This window comes from Pongo pygmaeus, chromosome 19 (genome assembly GCF_028885625.2).
Source record: "Pongo pygmaeus isolate AG05252 chromosome 19, NHGRI_mPonPyg2-v2.0_pri, whole genome shotgun sequence".
NCBI classification, from domain to species: Eukaryota; Metazoa; Chordata; class Mammalia; order Primates; family Hominidae; genus Pongo; species Pongo pygmaeus.
Window position 1 is genome coordinate 22318621 of NC_072392.2, and position 22984 is coordinate 22341604.

The window sequence follows — 22984 nt, forward strand, 5'->3', positions numbered from 1 at the left end:
GGTCTCTGAACAGCTCTCAGGGAGGCCCGGGGAAGGGGATATCACAGTCACATCTGCAGGCTCGCCCCGGGACTGCCCTCCAGGGCTCTGTGGGCAGCTCTTGCCTCTGGCCTTGAGAGCCCAAGACAAGTGCAGTCCCTGGTGGCCCAGTCCCCTCAACCAAGGTAGCTTCAAATGAGATGAGGATGGAAGCTCAGGACAGGGTGGGAAAGGGCACTGAGGTGCTCTGGGGCCTTGTGACATCCGGCCCAGAAAGTGTCAGTGCTGGAAGTCCTGGTCCAAGCTCAGGCAGCCCTGGGGAGGCCGGCTGGCAGTTCTCAGGCCCATCCTCAGCCACATTTTGGGACCCAAATGCTGCCCCTACGCACCCTTATCTGCCTCATCCAGTAGCTGAACCTCATGGATGGAGAACCCATCTTAGTTGCCCCCCCTGAATGCAGTAGGGAGGGGCCTGCCAGAGAGCCAGGTGCGGTGTGAATGGGGGCAAGGCACTGCAATGCTTTGAACCCCACCCAGAGACTATCAGTGACACCTGTGGGCCAGGGTCTCTGAAGAGGGGGAGCGATGAGGGAAGGACTGGGGTTAGGGCCGACCTGGGTTAGCTTCAGTTTGTTCTCCCAGGAGTTGATGTGCTGCTCAAAGGGCTTCTTGTAGGGTGAAAATGACATGCTCTGGGTCATGATGATGTGGTCACCCAGCAGCTACGAGGCCTCATCCGGGCTCTTCAGGATGTAGGTGTCTGTCGCTTTGTAGGGCAGTGCATTGAACAGGATGGTCGACCACTCCTTCTCCATCTCGTCCAGTGCCTGGGGTGGGGGACAAGCCAGGCTGAGTCCTGGGAGGGGCTGATCCTGATGCTATCTGACCAGCCCTGCCCAGGGAAGCAGCAGACAGTACCTGGCCATGACTTCCACATGGCCGCTCTGGCAAATACTCTTGGCTTGTCTGGCAACAAGTCCCATGTGAGCCCCTCCTCTGAATTCAGGGCCAAGTCACACTTTTTTTTTTTTATTTTTTTTTCTGAGGTGGAGTCTTGCTCTGTCACCCAGGCTGGAACACAGTGGCACAATCTTGGTTCACTGCAATCTCTGCCGCCCAGATTCAAGCAATTCTCCTGCCTGAGCCTCCCAAGTAGCTGGGATTACAGGCATGTGCCATCACACCCGACTATTTTTTGTATTTTTAGTAGAGATGGGGTTTCACCTTGTTGGCCAGGCTGGTCTCCAACTCCTGACCTCAGGTGATCCACCCGCCTTGGCCTCCCAAAGTGCTGGGATTATAGGCGTGAGCCACTGTGTTCAGCCCAGTTCACTGTTATTACACATGTGCTGCATGTGGTTGTACGCACATGTTGGGAGGCAGCTAAGGTTAGGAGTGTGGGCGTTGGTCTCACCTCCAGCATTTACTGTGTCACCCTGGCCAGTTGCTGAATCCTTCTGAGCCTTAATTGATTTATGTGTTTTCGTTTGTTTGTTTGTTTTCTTTTGTTTTGTTTTGAGACAGGGTCTCAGTCTGTCTCCCTGGCTGGAGTGCAGTGGCATAATCACCGCTTACTGCAGCCTCAGCCTCCCAAGAAGCTGGGACCACAAGCCTGTGCCACCATGCCTGGCTATTATCTTAATTTTTCGTAGAGATGAGGGTCTCCCTATGTTGCCCAGGCTGGTCTCAAACTCCTGGGCTCAAGCGATCCTTCCTCCTCAGCCTCCCAAAGTGCTGGGATTTACAGGCATGTGTCACTGCACCTGGCCTGACTCATCTGTTAAATTGAGGCTAATGCTATTAGCTCCTTCCGGGGGCTCTTGAGAGGAGTAACTGAAGAATAATAGCAACGGTGGACACTGTCAAGAATTTTATGTGCATTATTAACTCACTTAATAGAACGCATCTCAACCCCTGGGCCTCATGACCCCAGGGATGGGGCTTATTACTGTCATCCTCCCAAGTGGCTGTGGTTGCCAGAGCAGGAGGCCAGGCTGGGGTGGCTAGGCCCACTGGTGGCTGCCCATATGCTTGATGATATACTCCTTGCCAGCCACCTCGGCCACCTTGCTGATGCTCTCGATATGGTCCTGCAGATTCATCTTGAGGCAGCGAGCAAAGGTCAGGTTGGCCTTGGGCCTGACATTGATCTGGTTGGACAGTGTCTCCCAGTGCCGGTTCCACATGCCAGCATTGCGCAGCCCATAGATCAGCAGGATGTATGGTTTGAACTCCTCAATGCCGGCTGGGATGTCCAAGGCCACTTCCTGGTAGGCTGCCGGGTAGGACAGAAAGGCATGAGAGGCAGGTGGCAGAGGCAGGGAGGAGGGGATTGGTCAACTTGGCTCCCTACCTGGCATGTCCTTGAACTGCTTCACGCACTGGTGCATGGTCTTGAAGGCTTCAACCACATTCTTCTCCAGCTGCTCGGCATCGATGGTGGAGAGGGGGTCATTTATCCAGCTCTCCAACCAGAGCAGCCAGTCAGAGGCTGTGGTCCAAAGGTCCAGGTAGGGTTGGAACTCCTTCACCATCCTGGAGAGCTTGTCATACTGCAGGGACAGGAGGGCAGAGCTGGGGCTGTCTTGGGATGCTCCCCAGTCTCTCTCCATGTTGCCCCTTCTTGGGCCAGGTCCTCTCCCTCTCCCTTGCTCCTGGCTGATGTGCCTGACCCTGCCCCCACACACCTGGGCCTGGCCTCCCTTCTTCCCTTCCCACCTGAGATCTGGGCTCTGAGCTGTTGCACCAGACCTGGGCTGACCCTCAGGTCCCCTGCCTGGTACCAGGGGCCTCCTCAACCTGAGGGCCAGGGTTGGGCTATCTCCACTCTGCAGCCTGCTGGGTCCTGCCCCCAAATGCCAGAGCCCTGCCTCCTGGCAGCTGCATCTACATGAGCTGCTTCCTCAAGCCCGGGGGAATGGGGGCAGGGTGTCTGCAGGAGGCCTACGTTGGTGATAGGCAAGCTGAAGATGCACTTGCGGTTGTTGTAGAGCACGGCCAGCTGCTGGCAGTCCTTCAGCTGCTTCTTGACATGCCGCACCTTGTTGGCAATCTCCTGTGCCCATAAAATCTCCACGTGGATGGAGAAGCCAGCTACCACCAGCTTCAGGCCAAGGAGCAACGGGTCAGATGCCCCTGCAGTCCCACATGTGTCCATGCCTTCCCATGCAAACCCAGGGAACCGGAGGTCCCAGGATGTCCACTCCTCCTAGTTCTAAGGAGGTTGTTCTCCTGGAGTCAGCAGTTTCCTCACAGCAAAGCCAGGGGAGACCCAGTGCCCTGACACTGTGCCCACTGCCCAGTAGGCCACCAAGGACACAACAGAAGAGCTGGGGACTTTGCTACTCTGTATCTTTCTGGAGCTTGCTGCCTAGGCATCTCTTTGGCCTTTGGGTTCATTCTTTCAGCCATTTATTCATTCATCCATCTGCTTCCCCATCACATGTTGACTCAGCACCTCCTGAATGCAAGAAGTGAGGCCAGGCAGTGGGCGACTGGGGCTGGCTGATCGGTTTGACTGACCCATGCTTTTGCACAGTGGTAGAGGCCTCGGGCAGCCCTGAAGCAGGCCCGTGCAGCCCACAGGCTTCTGGAAAGATGAGTAGCAGGACCTGGACTCCAGGGAGAGGCAGCAGCAGTGCCCTGTGGTGCTGTGAGGAGGGAAGTGTAGTGCAGGCATCCCAGACGAGACCCCAGACAATTAACAAATTGTTAATTTGTGTCAAGCACTGTACTAGGCATATTATATACATAATTTATTTACTCTGTATAGCCACAGTATAAATTAGTTACCTTTAAAATCCACATTTTTCAGATAAGGAAAATGAGGCACAGAGAATTTAAGAAATATATGTAAGTTACACTAGTAGGATGTAGCAAAACCCACATTTAAACTCACATTTCTCCCCAAAGAGCTTAAACTCCTAACTTTTATGTTATACTGATTTGGTACTTATCACTTTTGAGTCTCAGTTTTCTCATCTAGGAAGTATACTACTTCATTTATTCATTAATTCGTTCAGTCGTTTCATTGTCTACCATGTGCTAGGTTATGCGGAGGTGCAGGCACAAGGATTAACCAGGAACAAAACAGACTGTGTATGCTGTCAAGGGCATAACTTTCCAGTGAGAAGAGTCAGAGAGCCAGGAAATAAATGACTGTAACATGTCATGTGGTGACAAGAACTTTTATGAAAAATGAAGCAGGCTAAAGTAGAGAGAAAGTGTTGTATTGGAAGCACATTTTATATCATATGTGGAAAATTCTGGTAATGAGACATTTGAATAGCAAGAAGAAGATTCTAGGCAAAAAGTAAGACAAATTTAAGTAGGAGGATGTTCTGGGAAGAATGTGTCCATCAGTGAGGCCAGAGCAAAGTACACAATGGGAGGATGGTAGATGACAGTTTCAGAGCAATGCCAGGAACTAAATAATGCAAGGCCTTGGAAGACATTGTGGTCAGTTACTGTCCAACCAGGAGACCAAAACTGCACAGTAATTTGAATAAGGAAAATTGAAAGTAAATAACTGTTAACTATTTCAGGGAATTATCTCTTAAAGCAGAGGTGTCCAATCTTTTGTCTTCCCTGGGCTGCATTGGAAGAATTGTCTCGGGCCACACATAAAATAAATACATGAACACTAACGATGGCTAATAAGCTAAAAAAAAAAAATCACAAAAAAAATCATAGTTTTTTGTTTGTTTCTTTTGGTTATTTGTTGTTGTTGTTTTTGGTTTTTTGATTGGTGGTGGTGGTGGTGCTGTTTTTTGATACGGAGTCTCACCCTGTTGCCAGACTGGAGTGCAGTGGCAAGATCTCGACTCACTGCAACCTCTGCCTCCCGGGTTCAAGAGATTCTCTTGCCTCAGCCTCCTGAGTAGCTGGAACTACAGACATACACCACCATGCTCAGCTAATTTTTGTATTTTTAGTAGAGATGAGATTTCACTATGTTGGCCAGGATGGTCTTGATCTCTTGACCTCCTGATCTGCCCAGCTCGGCCTCCCAAAATTCTGGGATTACAGGTGTGAGCCACTGCACCCAGCCTGTTGTTTTCTTTTTTGAGACAGAGTCTTGCTCTGTCACCCAGGCTGGAGTGTAGTGGCATGATCTTGGCTCACTGCAACCTCTGCCTCCCAGGCTCAAGCGATTCTCATGCCTCAGCCTCCTGAGTAGGTGGGATTACAGGCATGTGGCACCACACCTGGCTAATTTTTGTACTTTTAGTAGAGAGAGACGGGTTTTCACCATGTTTGCCAGGCTGGTCTTGAGCTCCTGACCTCAAGTGATCTGCCCACCTCAGCCTACCGAAGTGCTGGGATTGCAGGCCTGAGCCACTGGCACCTAGCCAAAAATCTCATAGTGTTTTAAGAATGTTTACAGATTTGCGTTGGGCCTCGTCCAAACCTGTCCTGGGCTGTGGGTTGGGCAAGCTTGTGAAAGGCAATGCAAACACACACACAAAATAGGGATAGCAAATTCAGGGAGTTGCCACTGCACTCTACAGGGCTTCAGGCAAGCACTGCAGGAAGAAACAAATCTGGAAGAATCTGCCACACACACCAGAGCTGAGTGCTAGACCTCCTTGGAGAGGGTGAGGATGTGGCCTGCTTGACAGCAGAGAATTTTGCTGAGTTTCTACACTGACAAAACACTGGGAAGCTGCTCCCCTAGGTGCTGCCTGTGACCTGCTCTGTCCCCAGAGAGGTGATGGCCACTGTTGGCTACTGTCCCCCAAAAGAGCAAGCTAAGAGGAGCACTCAGAACTAGGAAGAAGAGTTCCATCCTTCTCCAGCGTCCCTCCAGCAGATGCTGCAGATTTTCACAGTGTGCCAAAGACAAAGCAAAGCTGACAAGCAGGGTAAAGGGGGGAGGTTTGGAACTGATGGTAATCAGCTCAACAGTGCAAGAAAAATGAGTTTTCTTTTGAAAAGATGTCCAACATTAGAGATCATTAGAGAAATGCAAATCAAAATCACAATGAGATACCACCTCACACGACTCAGAATGGCTATCACTGAAAAGTCAAAAAATAACAGATGCTGGCAAGGTTGTGGAGAAAAAGGGAACACTTAGGCACTGTTGGTGGGAGTATAAATTAATTCAGCCATTGTGGAAGACAGTGGCGATACCTCAAAGACCTAAGACAGAAATACCATTCAACAAAGCAATCCCATTACTGAGTATATACCCAAAGGAATATAAAATTTTATTATAAAGACACATGCATGTGTATGTTCATTCCAGCACTAGTCACAGTAACAAAGACATGGAATCAACCCAAATGCCCATCAATGATAGACTGGATAAAGAAAATGTGGTATCTATACACCATGGGGTACTATGCAGCCATAAAAAAGAACTAGATCATGTCCTTTGCAGGGACATGGATGGAGCTGGAGGTCATTATCCTTAGCAAGTTATAAGTGGGAGCTAAATGATGAGAACACAGGGACACACAGAGGGGAACAACAAATACTGGGGCCTTTTGAAGGGTGGAGGGTGGGAGGAGGGAGAAAAGCAGGACAAGAAACTAATGGGTACTAGGCTTAATACCTGGATGATGAAAGAATCTATACAACAAACCCCCATGACACAAGTGTACCTATGGAACAAGTGTGCATATGTACCCTGAACTTAAAAGTTAAATTAAAAAAAGAAAAAGAAAAGATGAGTTTTGTCCACATTTAAAGGATTTGAGCCAAAGGGTGACATTTTATTTTATTTTATTATTATTTATTTATTTATTTTTGAGATGAAGTCTCGCTCTGTCGCCCAGGCTGGAGTGCAGTGGCGCGATCTCGGCTCACTGCAAGCTCCACCTCCCAAGTTCATGCCATTCTCCTGCCTCGGCCTCCCGAGTAGCTGGGACTACAGGCACCCGCCACCATGCCTGGCTAATTTTTTTGTATTTTTAGTAGAGACGGGGTTTCACAGTGCTAGCCAAGATGGTCTCGATCTCCCGACCTCGTGACCCACCCACCTCGGCCTCCCAAAGTGCTGGGATTACAGGTGTGAGCCACCGCACCCGGCCAGGGTGACATTTTAAATGACATTTTTGAAAAAATCAGCTACGTGGCTTCATGGAAAGACAAAAGGAACAGTAGAAGGAGTAAAAAGCATCTAGAAGGACAGGCTACTAATCGAGACCTGAGATGATAGTGGCTCGGTGGAGTGGCAGCAGTAGACCTGTAAGAGATGCTTGGATTCACAATATGTTTTAAAAGAATCACCAACACGATCTACTGATGAATTGGTTTGGAGTATGAGAGGAAGACAGTAGTACCAGAGAATTCCAGATTTCTTAGGGAAGAATAGAAGTAACATTTATTAGATGGTAAAGACTGAATAAAAGTGAAAAACAGTGAGCTTCTCACTTCAAGAAAAACTGACAATATCCTATATGTCAGTGATAAAATTTAAAATCTGAATTAAAAACAAGAATTTTGGAAAACTTTTATCAACTACTGTGAGCCAGACTGCTGTCCAAACACCTAAAGATCTTTCTGGTTAGGCTGGCAATGATTTAACAAAGCTGTTGTTTATTTGACATTGTATAATGAAATGTGCCAACATTTAAAAGATCTGTTTAACTCCATGAAACAATGTCTAATGGGTGATATTATAAAGTTGAGCATAGGTAAAACTTAATTAAAAGTATAAGATGGAACAACAGATTTTAGAGTAAATTTAATCTTTTTTCAATCTTAAGAGTTTTAGGAGTTTTCATATTTAAGGTTCCAGATTCCACATTACAGCTAACTTTTAAGAAACTACCCCTTTAAAATTTTCAGTGTAGTATCGAAGAAGATTGTCCCCCATTACCTGAAAAGGTTATTAAAATACTTCTCCCTTTCCAATTATTTTTCTCTGTGAGACCAGATTTTCTTCATACACTTGTTTAAACTCAATAACATATCTTAACAGATTAAATGTGGAGTTAAATACGATAATCCAGCTACAATCTATTAAATCAGACATTAAAGAGGTTAATAAAACTAAGATAATATCACTTCTCACATTTCTATTTTGTTTAATTTTTCATGCAAATTTATTACTTATGTTAACACATAATGAGTTTGTCATCATTGCTTTGAATCAGCTAACATACTTCTTTCAATTTATTAGTTTCAATTTTAATATGGTAAATACCTACACATATAATGCAGATAAATAAAATTACTCTGTGGTCCCCAATAATTTTTATGATTATAAGCAGTTCCTGAAGCCAAAAATTTGAAAACTTGTCTTCATTCTTTTGTACTGTAATTTTCATTCTGTTTTCAAGACTACATACTTGCTGTCCAGAAAGACTCAAGTTGAAATAAGACTGAAAACTAACCGTAAATTTAATACATAGACCATTACTAAATTAACAAAAAGGTGTATTTATCTCTCTTAAAATTTATGTCATGTTTGACTAGAAGAACCTTACTCACATTATCAATCACAATTTTTTCCCTTAACCTCTGAATCTGGAAATATCATGCATAGTTGTACCTTTACCAACTCTTTCACATTTTATTTATATCATCAAGAGCTACCAAGGATCACATTTATCCAAAAATGTAAAGAAAGAGGTGATAGAACTATGGGTTTAAGTTCTTAAAGGAAATGTCTAGTTGTTTCAATGTAAATAAGAATTTTCTTTTTTCTGCTAGGAGCTATAGTATTCCACCTTGTGCTACTCGTGTTATTTGGCTTTCATGAATTTCTGTCCTTCCCTGTTTTCAGAGCACATGCATTTCCTAACATCTTCATATTTCTACCGTTTCCATCCGCTAAGCTTTCCCTAACTTGTGAAATAACATAATGCCTTGGAAATGACAGCAAAAAACATGGACTCCTCCAAGTCAGCAAGATCAATCTTCATTCTTAATTTCTTTAAGTTTTAGACTGTAATCATGTGCATAAAATATGAATATACTGCTTAAATGTAATAATCACCTATAAATTTCATACCCAAATCAAAATAATCATGAAATAAACACCTATAAATTCAATACTCAGATCAAGTTTCCTCAACAGTCTAGAATTTCCCATCTGCCATTTCCCCAATCACAATTTGCCCTCAATAGTAGTCGCTGTGAAATCTACCACTTTCGCAGGTGCTTTTTGTCTTGCCTGCTTTTTGTTGCCTTTTCTCGGCACTTCTTGCCTTTTTTGATGAATGTAGATTTTCTTAAACATTCATTTTATTCCCTTTGGTTTGGAATTTATACACTTTTACTCTCCTGTGAGTAATTTACTAGAAATTACATTTTTTTTTTTTTTTTTTGAGACAGAGTCTCGCTCTGTCACCCAGGCTGGAGTGCAGTGGCATGATCTGGGCTCACTGCAAGCTCCATCTCCTGGGTTCAAGCAATTCTCCTACCTCAGCCTCCCAAGAAGCTGGAACTACAGGTGCCTGCCACCATGCCCGGCTAATTTTTTTGTATTTTTAGTAGAGATGGGGTTTCACCATGTATTAGCCAGGATGGTTTTGATCTGCTGACCTCTTAATCTGCCCACCTTGGCCTCCCAAAGTGTTGGGATTACAGGCATGAGCCACCGCACCCAGCCAGAAATTACAATATATTTTTTGACTCATCAAAATTTAATAGTTATTAATTCTTTGTACTATTGTTCTGGAAAATGCAAAGAAGGACCTTAATTTTATTATCCCTCCTCTTTTTTTTTTTTTTTTGAGACAGAGTCTCGCCGTGTCACCCAGGCTGGAGTGCAAGTGGCTTGATCTCGGCTCACTGCAACCTTTGCCTCCTGGGTTCAAGTGATTCTCCTGCCTCAGCCACCCAAGTAACTGGGACTACAGGCACCCGCCACCACACCAGCTAATTTTTGTATTTTTAGTAGAGACGGCTTTCACTATGTTGGCTAGGCTGGTGTTGAATTCCTGACCTCATGGTCCACCTGCCTTGGCCTCCCAAAGTGCTGGGATTACAGGCCTGAGTCACCACGCCCAGCCCTGTTATCCCTTCTCACATGTACTTATACTTGCGTGTGAATTGGGTCTGTGCTATGTATTTAATATCCCCAAGGCATTGCTGTTTTAGTCCATTTGTGTATTGTCAAGATATCTGCCACTTTTGCTGCTCTCCATTCATCCCTGAATTCTTGAAAATATTTATTTGTCGTCATTTTGCTTTTTCTTCTTTCTCAATAAACATGCTTTAGAATTTCACTTAGGGTCTATCTGCTGATAAAAAAAAAATTTCTGTCAGTTTTTACTCATCTGAACATGTTTTAATGTTATCTTTATTTTTAAAAGATACTTTGGTTGTGTAGGGAATTTTTTGACTAGCGGTTAGTGTCTTACATCACAGTGAAGCTCTACTAATTTCTACTTGTTTCTTGGTTTTCTGCAGCTTCATTACCAGGAGTTTGTCTTCCTGAAATTGTAGGTTATTACATTTCATTAAGTTTAGAAAATTCTTAGCAATTGGATCTTTAAATATTTTTCTGTCCCATTCTTATTTTCCTCTCTTTTCTTCAGTGTATATTAGATTTTATTATTAAATATCCTCAGTGACTCTTAAGCTCTTGTAACCATATATCTTTATGAATGTATGTATAAACATGCATATTTTTTCTGGTTAGTTTCTTATGATATCAATTATAATTCACTGCTTCTTTACTTAGCTGTGTCTCATTTGCTGTTAAACTCATATATTGAGTGACCTTTTGCTTCCTCACATTTTTTAGTCTTAGAATTTTTGTGTGTTATTTACCCTAATCTGTCACTTTTATAGTTTCCACTTTCTTGTTGAAGTTTCCAAGCTTGACCTTACATCTTTGAATATAGTAATTCTAGTTGCTTTGACACATTTTTTTCTTTTTCCTTGGCATCTGTTTATTCCTTCTCACAGTGTGTTTTTTTCTTCATTGACCCTCATATCTTTGAGCAAATGTACAAAACATAGTGGGTGAACAACTGGTTTTGTCTGTCTTTAGAGGCCCAACTAATGTTTTCTTTCTCAAATGATTGCTATTTGCTCATGCCAGAAGTATAAGGACAATCAAATTCTGAATTACTTTCATAAAAATTTGGAGTTGGAACCTTTTGGGGGCACTCAGGTGGAGAGCAGCCAGCCTGCTGTGGTGACTGGGTGAATTCTGGTGCCTTCTCACTGCTTTAATGCACCAGCAGCCTTTAATATCCATGACCAAACTGGGGGCCTCTACAAGACTAACAGAGGTTTAACACAACCTGGGTAGATATCCCATCTGAAGTAACAAATGGCTCCAGGCCAAAGCAGCTCTTATTTCTCTAGATGCTGTTTCTCTCCAAATCCTAGCCTGACAATTCTTAGCTGTGCATTAACTCAGTTAATGTTAAAAAAAAATTAAATTATTGCCTCTGATTTATTTTTATTTATTTTATTTTTGTGTGTGTGTGTGATGGAGTCTTGCTCTGTCACCCAGGCTGGAGTGCAGTGGCACAATCTCGGCTGACTGCAACCTCCACCTCTGAGAATCAAAGGATTCTCCTGCCTCAGCTTCCCAAGTAGCTGTGACTATAGGTGCATGCCACTACTAATTTTTGTATTTGTAGTAGACACGGGGTTTCATCATGTTACCCAGGCTGGTCTCGACCTCCTGACCTCAGGTGATCCATCTGCCTCGGCCTCCCGAAGTGCTGGGATTATAGACGTGAGCCACCGTGCCTGGACCTGATTTGTTTTAAAATGTTATTTTACATACAAAACCTAATTTACATTATTCTAAGATACCTGGTCTGTCTTTATCAGAAGCATAAGTCTGATATTTATTCATCATAAAAAATGGTATTTGAAATTTTCTCTCACTTGTGTTTTGTTGTTGACCTCACAAAGTTATCTTATAAAAATGTTCTTGATTATGTCTGATAATATTGTTTACCTTGACAAATAATTTTTTGTTTCTTTGTGCCATTCTTGAAACTTTTATATTGTAATTGGTTAGATGAAAGGAATTAAAAAATGTTTTAAACTGGTGTTAGAAAGCCGTGCTTACTAAGGACCTATGTGTTAAAAGAGAAATGGCAATATTTGTCAAAATGTCTGTGCAAGCACCTAATTTGAATGTATGCTATACTACAAATAAAATGCTTATATTTATAAATGTCTTTTTTGTCACAGCATAGAATTATGTTTAAAAAGACAAAATTATGACTTTTTCTTACATTTTAAAAATTTTAATTATTATTATTATTATTTTTAGAGACAGAGTTTTGCTCTGTCGCCCAGGTAGGAGCACAGTGGCACGATATGGGCTCACTGCAACCTCTGTCTCCTGGGTTCAAGCCATTCTCCTGCCTCAGCCTCTGGAGTAGCTGGGACTACAGGCACATGCTGCCACACCCCGCTGATTTTTTGTTATTTTAATAGAGATGGGGTTTCACTGTGTTGCCCAGACTGCTCTAGAACCCCTGAGCTCAGGCAATCTGCCTGCCTCAGCCTCCCAAAGTGCTAGGATTACAGGCATCAGCCACTGCACCCTGCTATTCTTCATTATTTTTTAAGGCTAGTTAAGTGAAGCAGTGGGAGTGGAGAAGGAACAAAGAAATCTGTAAGCAGTGTGATCAATCAGTTGTAAACACCAGCCTCCAAATTATCTGTTATTAATTGTTGGTACTGAGAGTTCACAGTGAAATAGAACAATCAGAAAACATGGGCAAATAAAATTATTAAAAATTCATCTCTATGATGTGCCATGTTCTGAATAGCCAGTTTCTGAGTGTCCAGGCCATCTGTACAAGAAAGAGAGTTGTTATTTGGTCAAGGACACGTGCATTTTTCAGTCTAGAAGAATGTCATCATTTTCTTGAAGTAATTGCAGTGTTCCTACTCTGTATCAAACAGCAAATACCTCTGAGTCCTAAGTCAGCAGCATAGTTATTATTTGATTTTTTCCAAGTGAATAAAATGAAAAATAAAATGTTAATGTCACAGTCCCAAAATACTGCTGGCATATGGAATAGTTGAGATGATAGAACATGATTTTACAACTCCAAACTGAAAATATCTATCCAAGCAGTTGTATCCCTGAAAAACTATTATATTGTCTGGCAAAAGACTCTCTCATGATAGGAAGTTTTTCTAGATTTTTCTAGAAATAGAGACAGGGATTAAATTTTATGTGGCCCCAAGAAAAGGAATCAGAATTGAGTACTGTCGATGATGGCTTATGGGCTTGAGAATTAAGAAAAAAAAGACCCCTCCCCACAAGTACTGACAGTTACATAACCAAGGGTGCCATGGAACTAATTTGACATATTGAAACAATTTTCTATAATCATTCAGTATTTGTCTATGACAAATCAAAATATAACTATCAAATTCATATTTATCTAAGTTACAAGTCAAATCTTATTTTAAAAACATCCAAACTCTTTGAAGATTTAGCTTAACAATGACAAAGCAATTGATTAGGAAGTAGTATTGTTAACCATCCAATTGACCATTTGACCAAAGAATACTGTATGGATATATATTTAATTTCTATTGAAACAAATGAACATAGTTGTTTATACCATATATAGTTTTATTTGATTTTTTAAAGAATTCGGCCAAAACCATCAATCCTGAAGTATCAAACTCCAGTGACTTCAGCAATTCTACTTTTGAATTCAGTGATTTGGTAACAAATGTAAGTAAAATATTAATAATTTCATGGTAACCCTCTCCATTTTTTTCAGAATCACAACAATAATACATTTTATCTTTGCTGATTATTAAGGAATGTTCTCAGTATCATCTACTATTTATGTTCTTTGCAAATGCAAGCACTGAACACATATTTTAAATAACATTATCTTGTTTTTAAAAATCATGTATCTTTTCATGCATCTGTAACCATCTGATCAATGATCGGAAAACGGGAAAGTAAGTATCACTCGGATTCTCTCAGAGAGTCACATTTAATTGGCTGGGCCCAAGGCCTTTGAATTTCTATCTAGAATCTTCTGAGATTAATGTACAAGTAATCACTCTGCATAAAAGCAGCTTAAAATACTGGACATAGCTTCAGTATCAGAATACTTTCAACTATAGACTGACGTGCACAATTGCTTTGTTTTTCTTGAATATTTTCTCTCTTCCACTTGATTAAGAGTTTAGCAGACAGTGCATTTCTGGAGAAAAAAAAAAACAATGTTGGAAACCAAGTTTTATTTAACAAAATTCAGTGACTTAAGCACAGATAGATTTTCATCTTAATTCTACAGTACATGTTTCACAACAAATTTCCTTGTATTAATGGTAGGCCATTTCACACACAGAGCAAGTTCGAGCACCGCAGAACACAGAAATACCTGTGCTAAATAACCTTGTCCTATTTTCATGAAAATGAACAGTGTTCAATAACCCTCAAAATATTTTATTTCATGCTGATTCAGATTTTTTCTAACCATTTTTTTCTGTGACGTTCCTTCCACAATAACATAGAATGTTTTTAAAAAGGCAAATGTAGTTCGTTTTCATTTATCTTTTTCAGATACTGTCTTTCTTAAGAAAGCATAGTGGCTTGCAGGTATTATCATGTGTATTCAGTTTTTTTTGGCAAAAGGATATAATTAGTTTTAAAAACCCAGTCCAAACACTGTCCTATGTATATATAGGGTGGCCATGCTGTTAAATTTGCACATAGAGACTGTCGGTGACTAAGAATGACTCAAATTGCAACTTCCTGTTTTAATGTTGCAAAGGTTGCCTATGCCTGATGCTGTGTTAAATACCCAAAGCTTGCACGGAGGGAACTAACAATGGACCTTTTCACTGGGTGGTGGTGCACAGTTGTGCTTCCAGAATCTTTAACCACTTTACTTCATATTAAAATAACAAGACAAAAACAAAACACAAACCACCTGATCTCCAACACAAATCAAAACCACCATGTGAAACTTAGTAAGTAAAGATTACAAAATTAGTATAGCATGCATTAGATATGGATGACATATCTGCAGTAAGTCATTGTAAGTCTAGTAAATATCCAGATGATAACATCTATTTAAGAACAGCATTGATAATTATATACAAGGAGGTCATGTTAAGTGTTCCACAACAAATTAAAGAGATGAAGTCCATCAAGTTATCTGTGTTACTCTATGTAAGAGACTGGAAAAGCTTGGGTAATATTCAGTGCGGATACTGACTTGTGTTCGTGACTCATAGGCGGTGCTCAGACACATTTAACCCACCGTCTGACAGAATGAATGAACGTGTGCTGTAAGTGAACCCCTTTTGGGCATGAGGTTAATTATTTTCTATATGAGTACATTAAATCATTTTGTTTTCCAAGTGTAAATGAAGCCTTCAATTTGATTGAATAAAATACGAGATGTGCACCACCATGCCCGGCTAATTTTTTTTGTTTATTTTTGTACAGGCAGGGTTTCACCATGTTGCCCAGGCTGGTCTGGGACTCGTGAGTTCAAGCCATCCACCTGCCTTGGTCTCCTGAAGTGCTAGGATTACAGGTGTGAGCTACTGCACTTGTCCTAAAATACAGATTTTGCCGAATTTCTACACTTGATGTTCTGGTACAGACATTTGCTTGGAAATACAGTATAGTTAGAGGAAGCCTTTTCATGGGGAAATAAGATATCAGTAAGTATATTCCAGGATTTTAAACTAGAATACAAAAGAAGAAAATATTTTTTAAAAAACTATAGCATAATACAAAATGTATTTACATCATTACATTTAACTGCTTATTTTACAAGCAATAAGTTACCATTCACCAATTAATAATTTATGTCAAGTTCACCTGTAAGTATTAATACACATAAACTTTTATGAAGTTCTATAATGCCAAATAAAAAAGCAACATCTAGGTTTAACATTTATTTTATATAGGCATAACGCAACGCCAGCATTACAGGATTGCATTTACAAATTCTCTTGACTCTAAGCATGAAGTTATGTTAAAAGACTAAGGCAATTTAACTGTTTTTGGGTTTTTTATATTAAGGAAACCTAAATGTGTATGAGTGAATTAAATTGAATTAATTACATTTTCTTACAGGCATATCAGTTTACCCTATCTTTGTTAAAATAACATGCACTGCCCTACAAAATGAATGCCGTATTCACAATCATGTTTCTGCCACAATCTTAAAGATTTGGGGAAACAAATGCAATCTGAATTCAGAGACTCCATGTTCAAAGCCAAAGGTACACACCTCTACTTTTTCCCCAATGAGCCACTTGGAAAAGTTTTTGAATTACATATTAAAGTGCACTTCAAGGAAATGTGATGTTTTCGTTTATAGCTAGTGAACAGCATGCAATTTAACAGCACTGTCACTAACAATCAGAGACTGCTCTGCATCTAAGTACTAAAAATCACCCACACTGCAATCACAAGATATTTGGCAGTGGGAATTTATTGAACAAAGTTAGGCCGGGACTCTAAAGCAGCACTTGATTCTTTTGCTTCAAGACGACGACGTTTAAACGTTAGTATCTCTATTGTTTCTTTTTCCCTCAACTCTTCTCCCACACTGCCTTCTTGTCCCCAACCTTCTCCCATCGTCATTCCCCGCTTCCCTTCTCCCTCCCTCCGCTCCTTCTTCTCCCAGCACTGTCTTCTCAGCCCGTCTTTCTGCCTTTTTCTTCCCCTCTCCCGACCTCGTTCCCTGCCTCATCCTCTTCTCTCCCACCGATCTTTTTCCCCTCTCCGTCTCTTTGCCCAACGTCGTTTTCGCCCCTTTCCACTCCCCTCCTTCTTCTTCCCCTCAACTCCTCCTCTTCCCCTCTGCCTCTCCCCTTTCCCACCGTCTTCTTCCCCACCTTCTGCCCTTTCCCTCCCCTTTCCATCCCGACCCTCCTCCTTTCCCACCCCTCCCTTCCCCAAAGTCTTCTTCCCACCTTTTTCTCCCCTCTCCCTCTTCCTCACCGTCTTCTCCCCTCTTCTCTTCTCCCCTCCTTCTTCCCCACCGCGCTCTTCCCGCATCCTCTTCTGCCCTCTCCCCACAGTCTTCTTCCCGCATCTTCTTCTCCCCGGTACATTTTTCCCTTCCCCACCGTTTTCTTCCTCTCAGTCTCTCCGCCTCCTCGCAGCACCGGTTCCTGTGGCGTCGGCTTTTCCTCCCATCTCCCTCTCGCCCTCCCCAAGGCCTCCCCCACCCTCCTCTCCACCTGCTCGCTTCCCTTCTCCACCTTCCCGCCTATTCCCGCAGCAGCGTTTTCCCGCCGCTCCCTCTTCTCCCCTCCCGCTCCCCCTCCTCACGGTCTTCGCCCGGCCTATTACCCCCAACCGTTTTCTTCCTCATCCCACACCGTTTTCTTCCCATTTCTTCCCACTTTCTCGCAGCAGTGTCTGTCTGCCGCAGTCTCTTCCCATCCTCTTCTCCTCTCCGCATCGTCTTCTTTCCCAGCCTCTTATTCTCCACCATCTTCTTCCCCTCCCCACCATTCTCTTCCCGTTTCCATCTCCCCACCTTCTCGCAGCAGCGACTTCCTGCCGCGCTTTTCTTTCCCCGCAATCTCTTTTCCCCTCTTCCTCTCCCCACCGTCTTCGCCCCCGATCGTCTTCTTGCCCACTCCCTTCTCCGCGCTCTCCCACTGCCTTTCCCCTAGAAGCTCTCCACGCATGCGCGCCTGTGTCCCTGCCCCCGGTGTGTTTATGCGCCCAGGCAGCACCCTGAGCTGGGCCCCTGAGCTCCGCTCCAGCAGCCAACTGGAGACCCAAGAGATTGCTGCCAGTGCCATCACGACTGCTGCCGCCCCCGCGCCCCCTCCCCCCCGTCCCCCGCCTCGCTGTCCCGCCGCCCCGCCGCTGCTTCAGAACTGAAAAGGGTTGGCTGCGGAAGGAAGACAGTGGGGCCCAGAAGACTGCAGGGAGAGGGGGAGGAGGGTATGGAGAAGGTGGGAAAGAACCTTGTAAAGTCGGAGAGGGAGAAAGGAGGGTGGGAAAGAAGAAGGTGAGGACACAGCAGGGCGCGGTGGCTCACGCCTGTAATCCCAGCACTTTGGGAGGCTGAGGTGGGCGGGTTCCAAGGTCAGGAGTTCGAGACCTGCCTGACCAACATGCTGAAACCCAGTCTCTACTAAAAATACAAGAATTAGCCGGGCGCGGTGGCGAGCACCTGTAATCCCACCTACTCCAGAGGCTGAGGCAGGAGAACCGCTTGAACTAGGGAGGCGGAGGTTGCAGTGAGCTGAGAACTCACCACTGCACTCCATCCTGGATGACAGAGGGAGACTCATCTCGGAAAAGAAAAAAACAGTGGGGAGAGGGCGAGGGGAATAAGTGGGGAAAAAGACCACCGAGAAAGGGAGAAGAGGTGGGGAGAGCTCTACTGTTCACTGAGCATTCCTCAGTTAAATTTAAAATGTTCTCATAAGTTCTGTATTTTCAACTTTTGCTCTTTCAGTTGGTGTATTCTTTTCTTCCTCCAGTTCCTTAATTTTATTCAACACCAAGTTATAACCCCAACCACCTTTCTCTTTTTATTTTCCAATGTTTTTCTTTCTTCTAAGAACATTCTTAACGCTGGTAACACTTTCCAATGTTGCAAAGCTCTGAATCCTATTTCCTGTCATCTCTTCATGCTTTCCCATTGAGGTATCAGGAGATTTTCATCCTATTACTTTGTTTACACTAGGAACATTTCAGCTTGGCTAGACCTGTTTTCTACTTAATTTTTTTCAACTTCAAACTTGACAAACTAAATGTGCTCCTTTACCAGTTGTTTCTGTCTCAGGAATTGGTTTCTTGTTGCACTGCGATACACATGAAGCCACATACCTTTCTCAGCTCATTATCCCCAGAATGTATTTGCATATTATTGACAAAGAATAGACACCTAATAAATATTTCTAAATTTTTATTGTTCTTCCTTGCCACAAAACAGCAATCACCTTTTTTTTTTTTAGCATGAGGTACATGCCCTTCTATCATCTTGCCCTGAACTGTTTATCAGATCTTAGTTCTTCCCACTTCCCCATTTGTTTCCCACGCTGTGGCCATTCAGAACTACTTAGAGCTCTGTCAACTCTCCATGCTATTTCATAATAATAAACACTAATGAAAAGAAAAGGGGCTTTATAGCAGAGGCAGAACTCATTATTTTCTTAAAAAATACATGCATATCTCCCATGTTGAATAGTGTCCCACAGAAAGTCATGTCTACCTGGAACCCAAGAATGTTAAGCTACTTGGAAACAGGGTCTCTGCAGATACACTTGGTTAAGACAAGGTCACAGTGCATTAGGGTGGGCCGTAAAGCCAATGGCTGTGTCCTTACAGGAAGGTCATGGGAACATCCAGAGACCTACAGGGAAGACGGCCATGGGACAAGGGAGGCAGAGTCTGGAGTTACATTGCCTACAGTCGCGGAATGCCAAGGACAGCTGGAAACCACCAGAAGCTAAGAAGGAGATTTTACCTGAAAGCCTCCCAAAGAAATCAATCATACTCACACCTCGTTTTTGAATTTCTGGCCTCATGAAAGGTGAAAAAATAAATTTCTATCATCTTAAGCCCCACGGTTTGTGGTCATTTGTTCTGTTCCTAGCCTTAGGAAACTAACACAGCATGCTAAGAAGAAAATTCTGCATAAAATGTCATTTTACTTTTTAAAACAACTACTATTGACAGTAAATGAGTATTCTTCCAAGATTCATATGCAGAACATATATGCAGCCCAGAACATATTTTGAGACCCATGGTATAAGTGATATGATTGATAAAATCCAAATATTAACCTGCCAAAAGAGTTATTTTTTCTTTTGCAGTCATTTAAAGGTAATAAGCAGAGGTCATGAGCCCTATAAAAATTAATCTATTCATTTGTTGTCACTTGATAGTTATGATCCATTGACATATTTAGGTTTTTAATTCTTTGTACAGATTACAGTTCATCTTGCACTGTAATTTTATTGCACAACAAATTATTTATATATCTAAGTTTTTTCTTAAATGTAAATAACTTTGCACTTGAAAATACTCAGAAGACTTCTGTCGACGTTCTCATAACAGCTTCTTCTAGTTAATAAAACTAGTTAATAAAAACCTAATTCCATTTTCCTTTTATGTATAGATTATAAGTCAAATCGGCATTTAAAATGTAAAATCTGTTCCACAATTTCTATTGCTGTTGTATGTAGTATAACAAAATTTGTCTTGTTTTTTCCCTCACCTGGTAACAGTTTTTTTTTTTTTTTTTTGGTGATGAAGTCTAACTCTATCGCCCAGGTTGGGGTGCAGTGGTGCAATCTTGGCTCACTGCAAGCTCCACCTCCTGGGTTCATGCCATTCTCCTGCCTCAGGCTTCTGAGTAGCTGGGACTACAGGTGCCCGCCAAGACGCCTGGCTAATTTTTTGTATTTTTTAGTAGAGACGGGGTTTCACCATGTGAGCCAGGATGGTCTCAATCTCCTGACCTTGTGATCCACCCACCTCAGCCTCCCAAAGTGCTGGGATTACAGGCGTGAGCCACCGCGCCTGGCCAGAATTGTGTTCTTATAATCACCTATCTCCATTTATTGTTGAGAATGAAGAAAATTTTGGAGCACACAATTCAATGCAATTTTTTTTTTTTTTTTTGAGACAGAGTTTCACTCTTGCTGCCCAGGCTGGAGTGCAGTGTAGAGACAGATTTTCACCAGGCTATCCAGGCTAGTCTTGAACTCTTGACCTCAGATGATCCACCCACCTCAGCCTCCCAAAGTGCTGGCATTACAGGCATGAGCCACTGCGCCCAGCCCAATGCAATGATTTCATAGTTCTTATGGTGGTTTTAAAATGACCTGAGTGAAATATAGTGCTTGTATCAATTCTTTATCTGTCATGCATTTCATCTAGTAATCTGCTCTAGCTATGTTAACATTATTCCTTTTTATTAAATGTCTTGGGATTAAAAAAGATATTTTGTAGTTATACTCAAGCTTGGAACCATAGTGGCCAACTGTTAAAGACTGGATTGTATCCCCTTCCAATTAAGTTACAGTGCTGCTTCAGAAAGAAAAGAGGTGAGCTATTTTTTAAAAGCATTTATCTATTGACTTTGAAAATGCCTATATCATCATGAACAGAATGCTGGTAAAATTCTGAAAGCTGAAGGCCATTCTGGTGAGGTCTCATATGGAAATGAGATGCAGCTTATTAGAAACAGGAGGAAAAGTGATCCTTGTTTTAAAGTGGCAAAGAACTTCTAAGCAAAGTGATGAATGAGTGGTGTGGTTTCTCTTTACCACTTACAGTAAAGTGCAAGACAAAAGAGATAAATTAAAATAATACTTAAAAAGGAATCACAGGCCACATGTGGTGGTTCACTGCTGTAATGCCAGCACTTTGGAAGGCCAAGGAGGGCAGATCACTTGAGGTCAGGAGTTGGAGACCAGCTTAGTGAAACCCTGTCTCTACTATTTTTGTAAACATACAAAAAATAGCCAGGTGTGATGGTATGCACCTGTAGTCCCATCTTCTCGGGAGGATGAGGCATGAGAATCACTTGAACCTGGGAGGTGGAGGCTGCAGTGAGCTAAGATCACTCCACTACACACCAGCCTGGGTGATGGAGCAAGAGTCTGTCAAAAAAAAAAAAAAAGGAAATCACAGCTTGAATGTCTGAAAAATCCTCAGCCTATCTATATTGCAAAACATAAGAAAGATGTTCGGCTGGGCGCCGTGGCTCACGCCTATAATCTTAGCACTTTGGGAGCCCGAGGTGAGCAGATCACCAGAGGTTGGGAGTTTAAGACCAGCTTGACCAACGTGGAGAAACCCTGTCTCTACTGAAAATACAAAATGAGCCAGGCACGGTGGCATATGCCTGTAATCCCAGCTACTCGGGAGGCTGAGGCAGGAGAATCACTTGAACCCAGGAGGCGGAGGTTGCGGTGAGCCAAGATTGCACCATTGCACTCCAGCCTGGGCAACAAGAGCAAAACTCCATCTCAAAAAAAAAAAAAAAGAGAGGCTGAGTGCTGTGACTCACGCCTGTAATCCCAGCACTTTGAGAGGCTGAGGCGGGTGGATCAGGAAGTCGGGGGATCGAGACCATCCTGGCTATCACAGTGAAACCCTGTCTCTACTAAAAATACAAAAAATTAGCCGGGCATCCTGGCAGGCGCCTGTAGTCCCAGCTCCTCGGGAGGCTGAGGCAGGAGAATGGCGTGAACCCGGGAGGTGGAGCTTGCAGTGAGGCGAAATCTTGCCACTGCACTCCAGCCTGGGCGACAGAGTGAGACTCCGTCTCATAAAAAAAAAAAAAGAAAGAAAAGGAAAGAAACATGTTCTGAACAGAAAACAAAAGGTGTGGTAGAAGAGCCATGTGATGGAGATCATGGGTGTGACTCATGGGTTTAATCAGCCATCTGAGGAAAAGCCAAGAATGGAGATAAATTATATCCACAGAGACAGAGCTAGTTTGAACTAAAGAGGAATTAAAAAGTGGGATGGCATAAAAGAAGACTGTCAAACTTCTTGGATTCTACAGGACAGGACAGTAAAACTGTTAGGCTGCAAATATTTTCTTAAATGCTGTATCATTCAAGAAAAGAGAATGACCATGAAGATGACTCAGTGGTCATCAGGGCTGCACCCTCCCCAGAGGCCCAGGGAGGACATCAGGACTCTCCCTCCCCAACTTGCAAAGGAAGGGCGTGGCTTTGGCTTCCTAGGCCAGGCAGCTGCTGCATAGCATCTTGGTTTTCTCTAGTAAGATTATGATTTTTCAAAGCGGATATTTTATTTTATTTATCCTGCTTGAGATGTATTGGTCTTATCAAATCTTTGGGTTGATATTTTATTGATTCTGGAAAATCAAATATTTTTGAACGATTTTTCTTCAAATGTTACGTTTGTGTCACTTTCTCAGCTCCCCCAGTGACACCAATTAAATGCATGTTAGGCTATCTCAATGTATTCCCAAAGTTTCTACCTTCTCTTCTGTGTTTTCATTTTTAGACTGTTTTCTCTATATTTTATTATGACTTTTCTTCAGGTCCATTAATTTTTTCCTTCATTTAAATAAAATCTGAAATCACTTCCATTCAATAATTGAAAAAGGGCCAG

The 22984-nt window shown here is 42.6% G+C and overlaps 2 protein-coding genes across 2 annotated transcripts in view; one reads left to right on the forward strand and one right to left on the reverse strand.

The window, feature by feature from the left end:
* LOC129017532 (dynein axonemal heavy chain 1-like) overlaps positions 1–3136 on the reverse strand; it is a 29763-nt gene extending 26627 nt beyond the window's left edge. Inside the window, 4 exon segments of the mRNA XM_054458144.1 lie at positions 594–809; positions 2010–2254; positions 2333–2531; positions 2927–3136. Coding sequence (XP_054314119.1) covers positions 594–809; positions 2010–2254; positions 2333–2531; positions 2927–3136 — 870 coding nt within the window.
* A 38-nt stretch (positions 3137–3174) lies between these two features.
* Positions 3175–19446, forward strand: LOC134738759 (uncharacterized). The gene is made up of 4 exons (XM_063657034.1): positions 3175–3280; positions 3518–3631; positions 16424–17829; positions 19214–19446. Exons 1-3 carry the CDS (start codon positions 3175–3177, stop codon positions 17539–17541), a joined length of 1338 nt encoding a protein of 445 aa, XP_063513104.1. The 3' UTR covers positions 17542–17829; positions 19214–19446.
* Positions 19447–22984: the final 3538 nt, after the last annotated feature.

What these genes read in the sequence shown, in the direction of transcription:
- LOC134738759 (XM_063657034.1), top strand. Translation starts at nt 3,175, where the DNA reads ATGTCCACTCCTCCTAGTTCTAAGGAGGTTGTTCTCCTGGAGTCAGCA. An exon ending in GACACTGTGCCCACTGCCCA is followed by an intron (nt 3,281 to 3,517) that starts GTAGGCCACCAA and finishes GCTTTTGCACAG; the next exon opens with TGGTAGAGGCCTCGGGCAGC. An exon ending in CAGCAGTGCCCTGTGGTGCT is followed by an intron (nt 3,632 to 16,423) that starts GTGAGGAGGGAA and finishes TTTAAACGTTAG; the next exon opens with TATCTCTATTGTTTCTTTTT.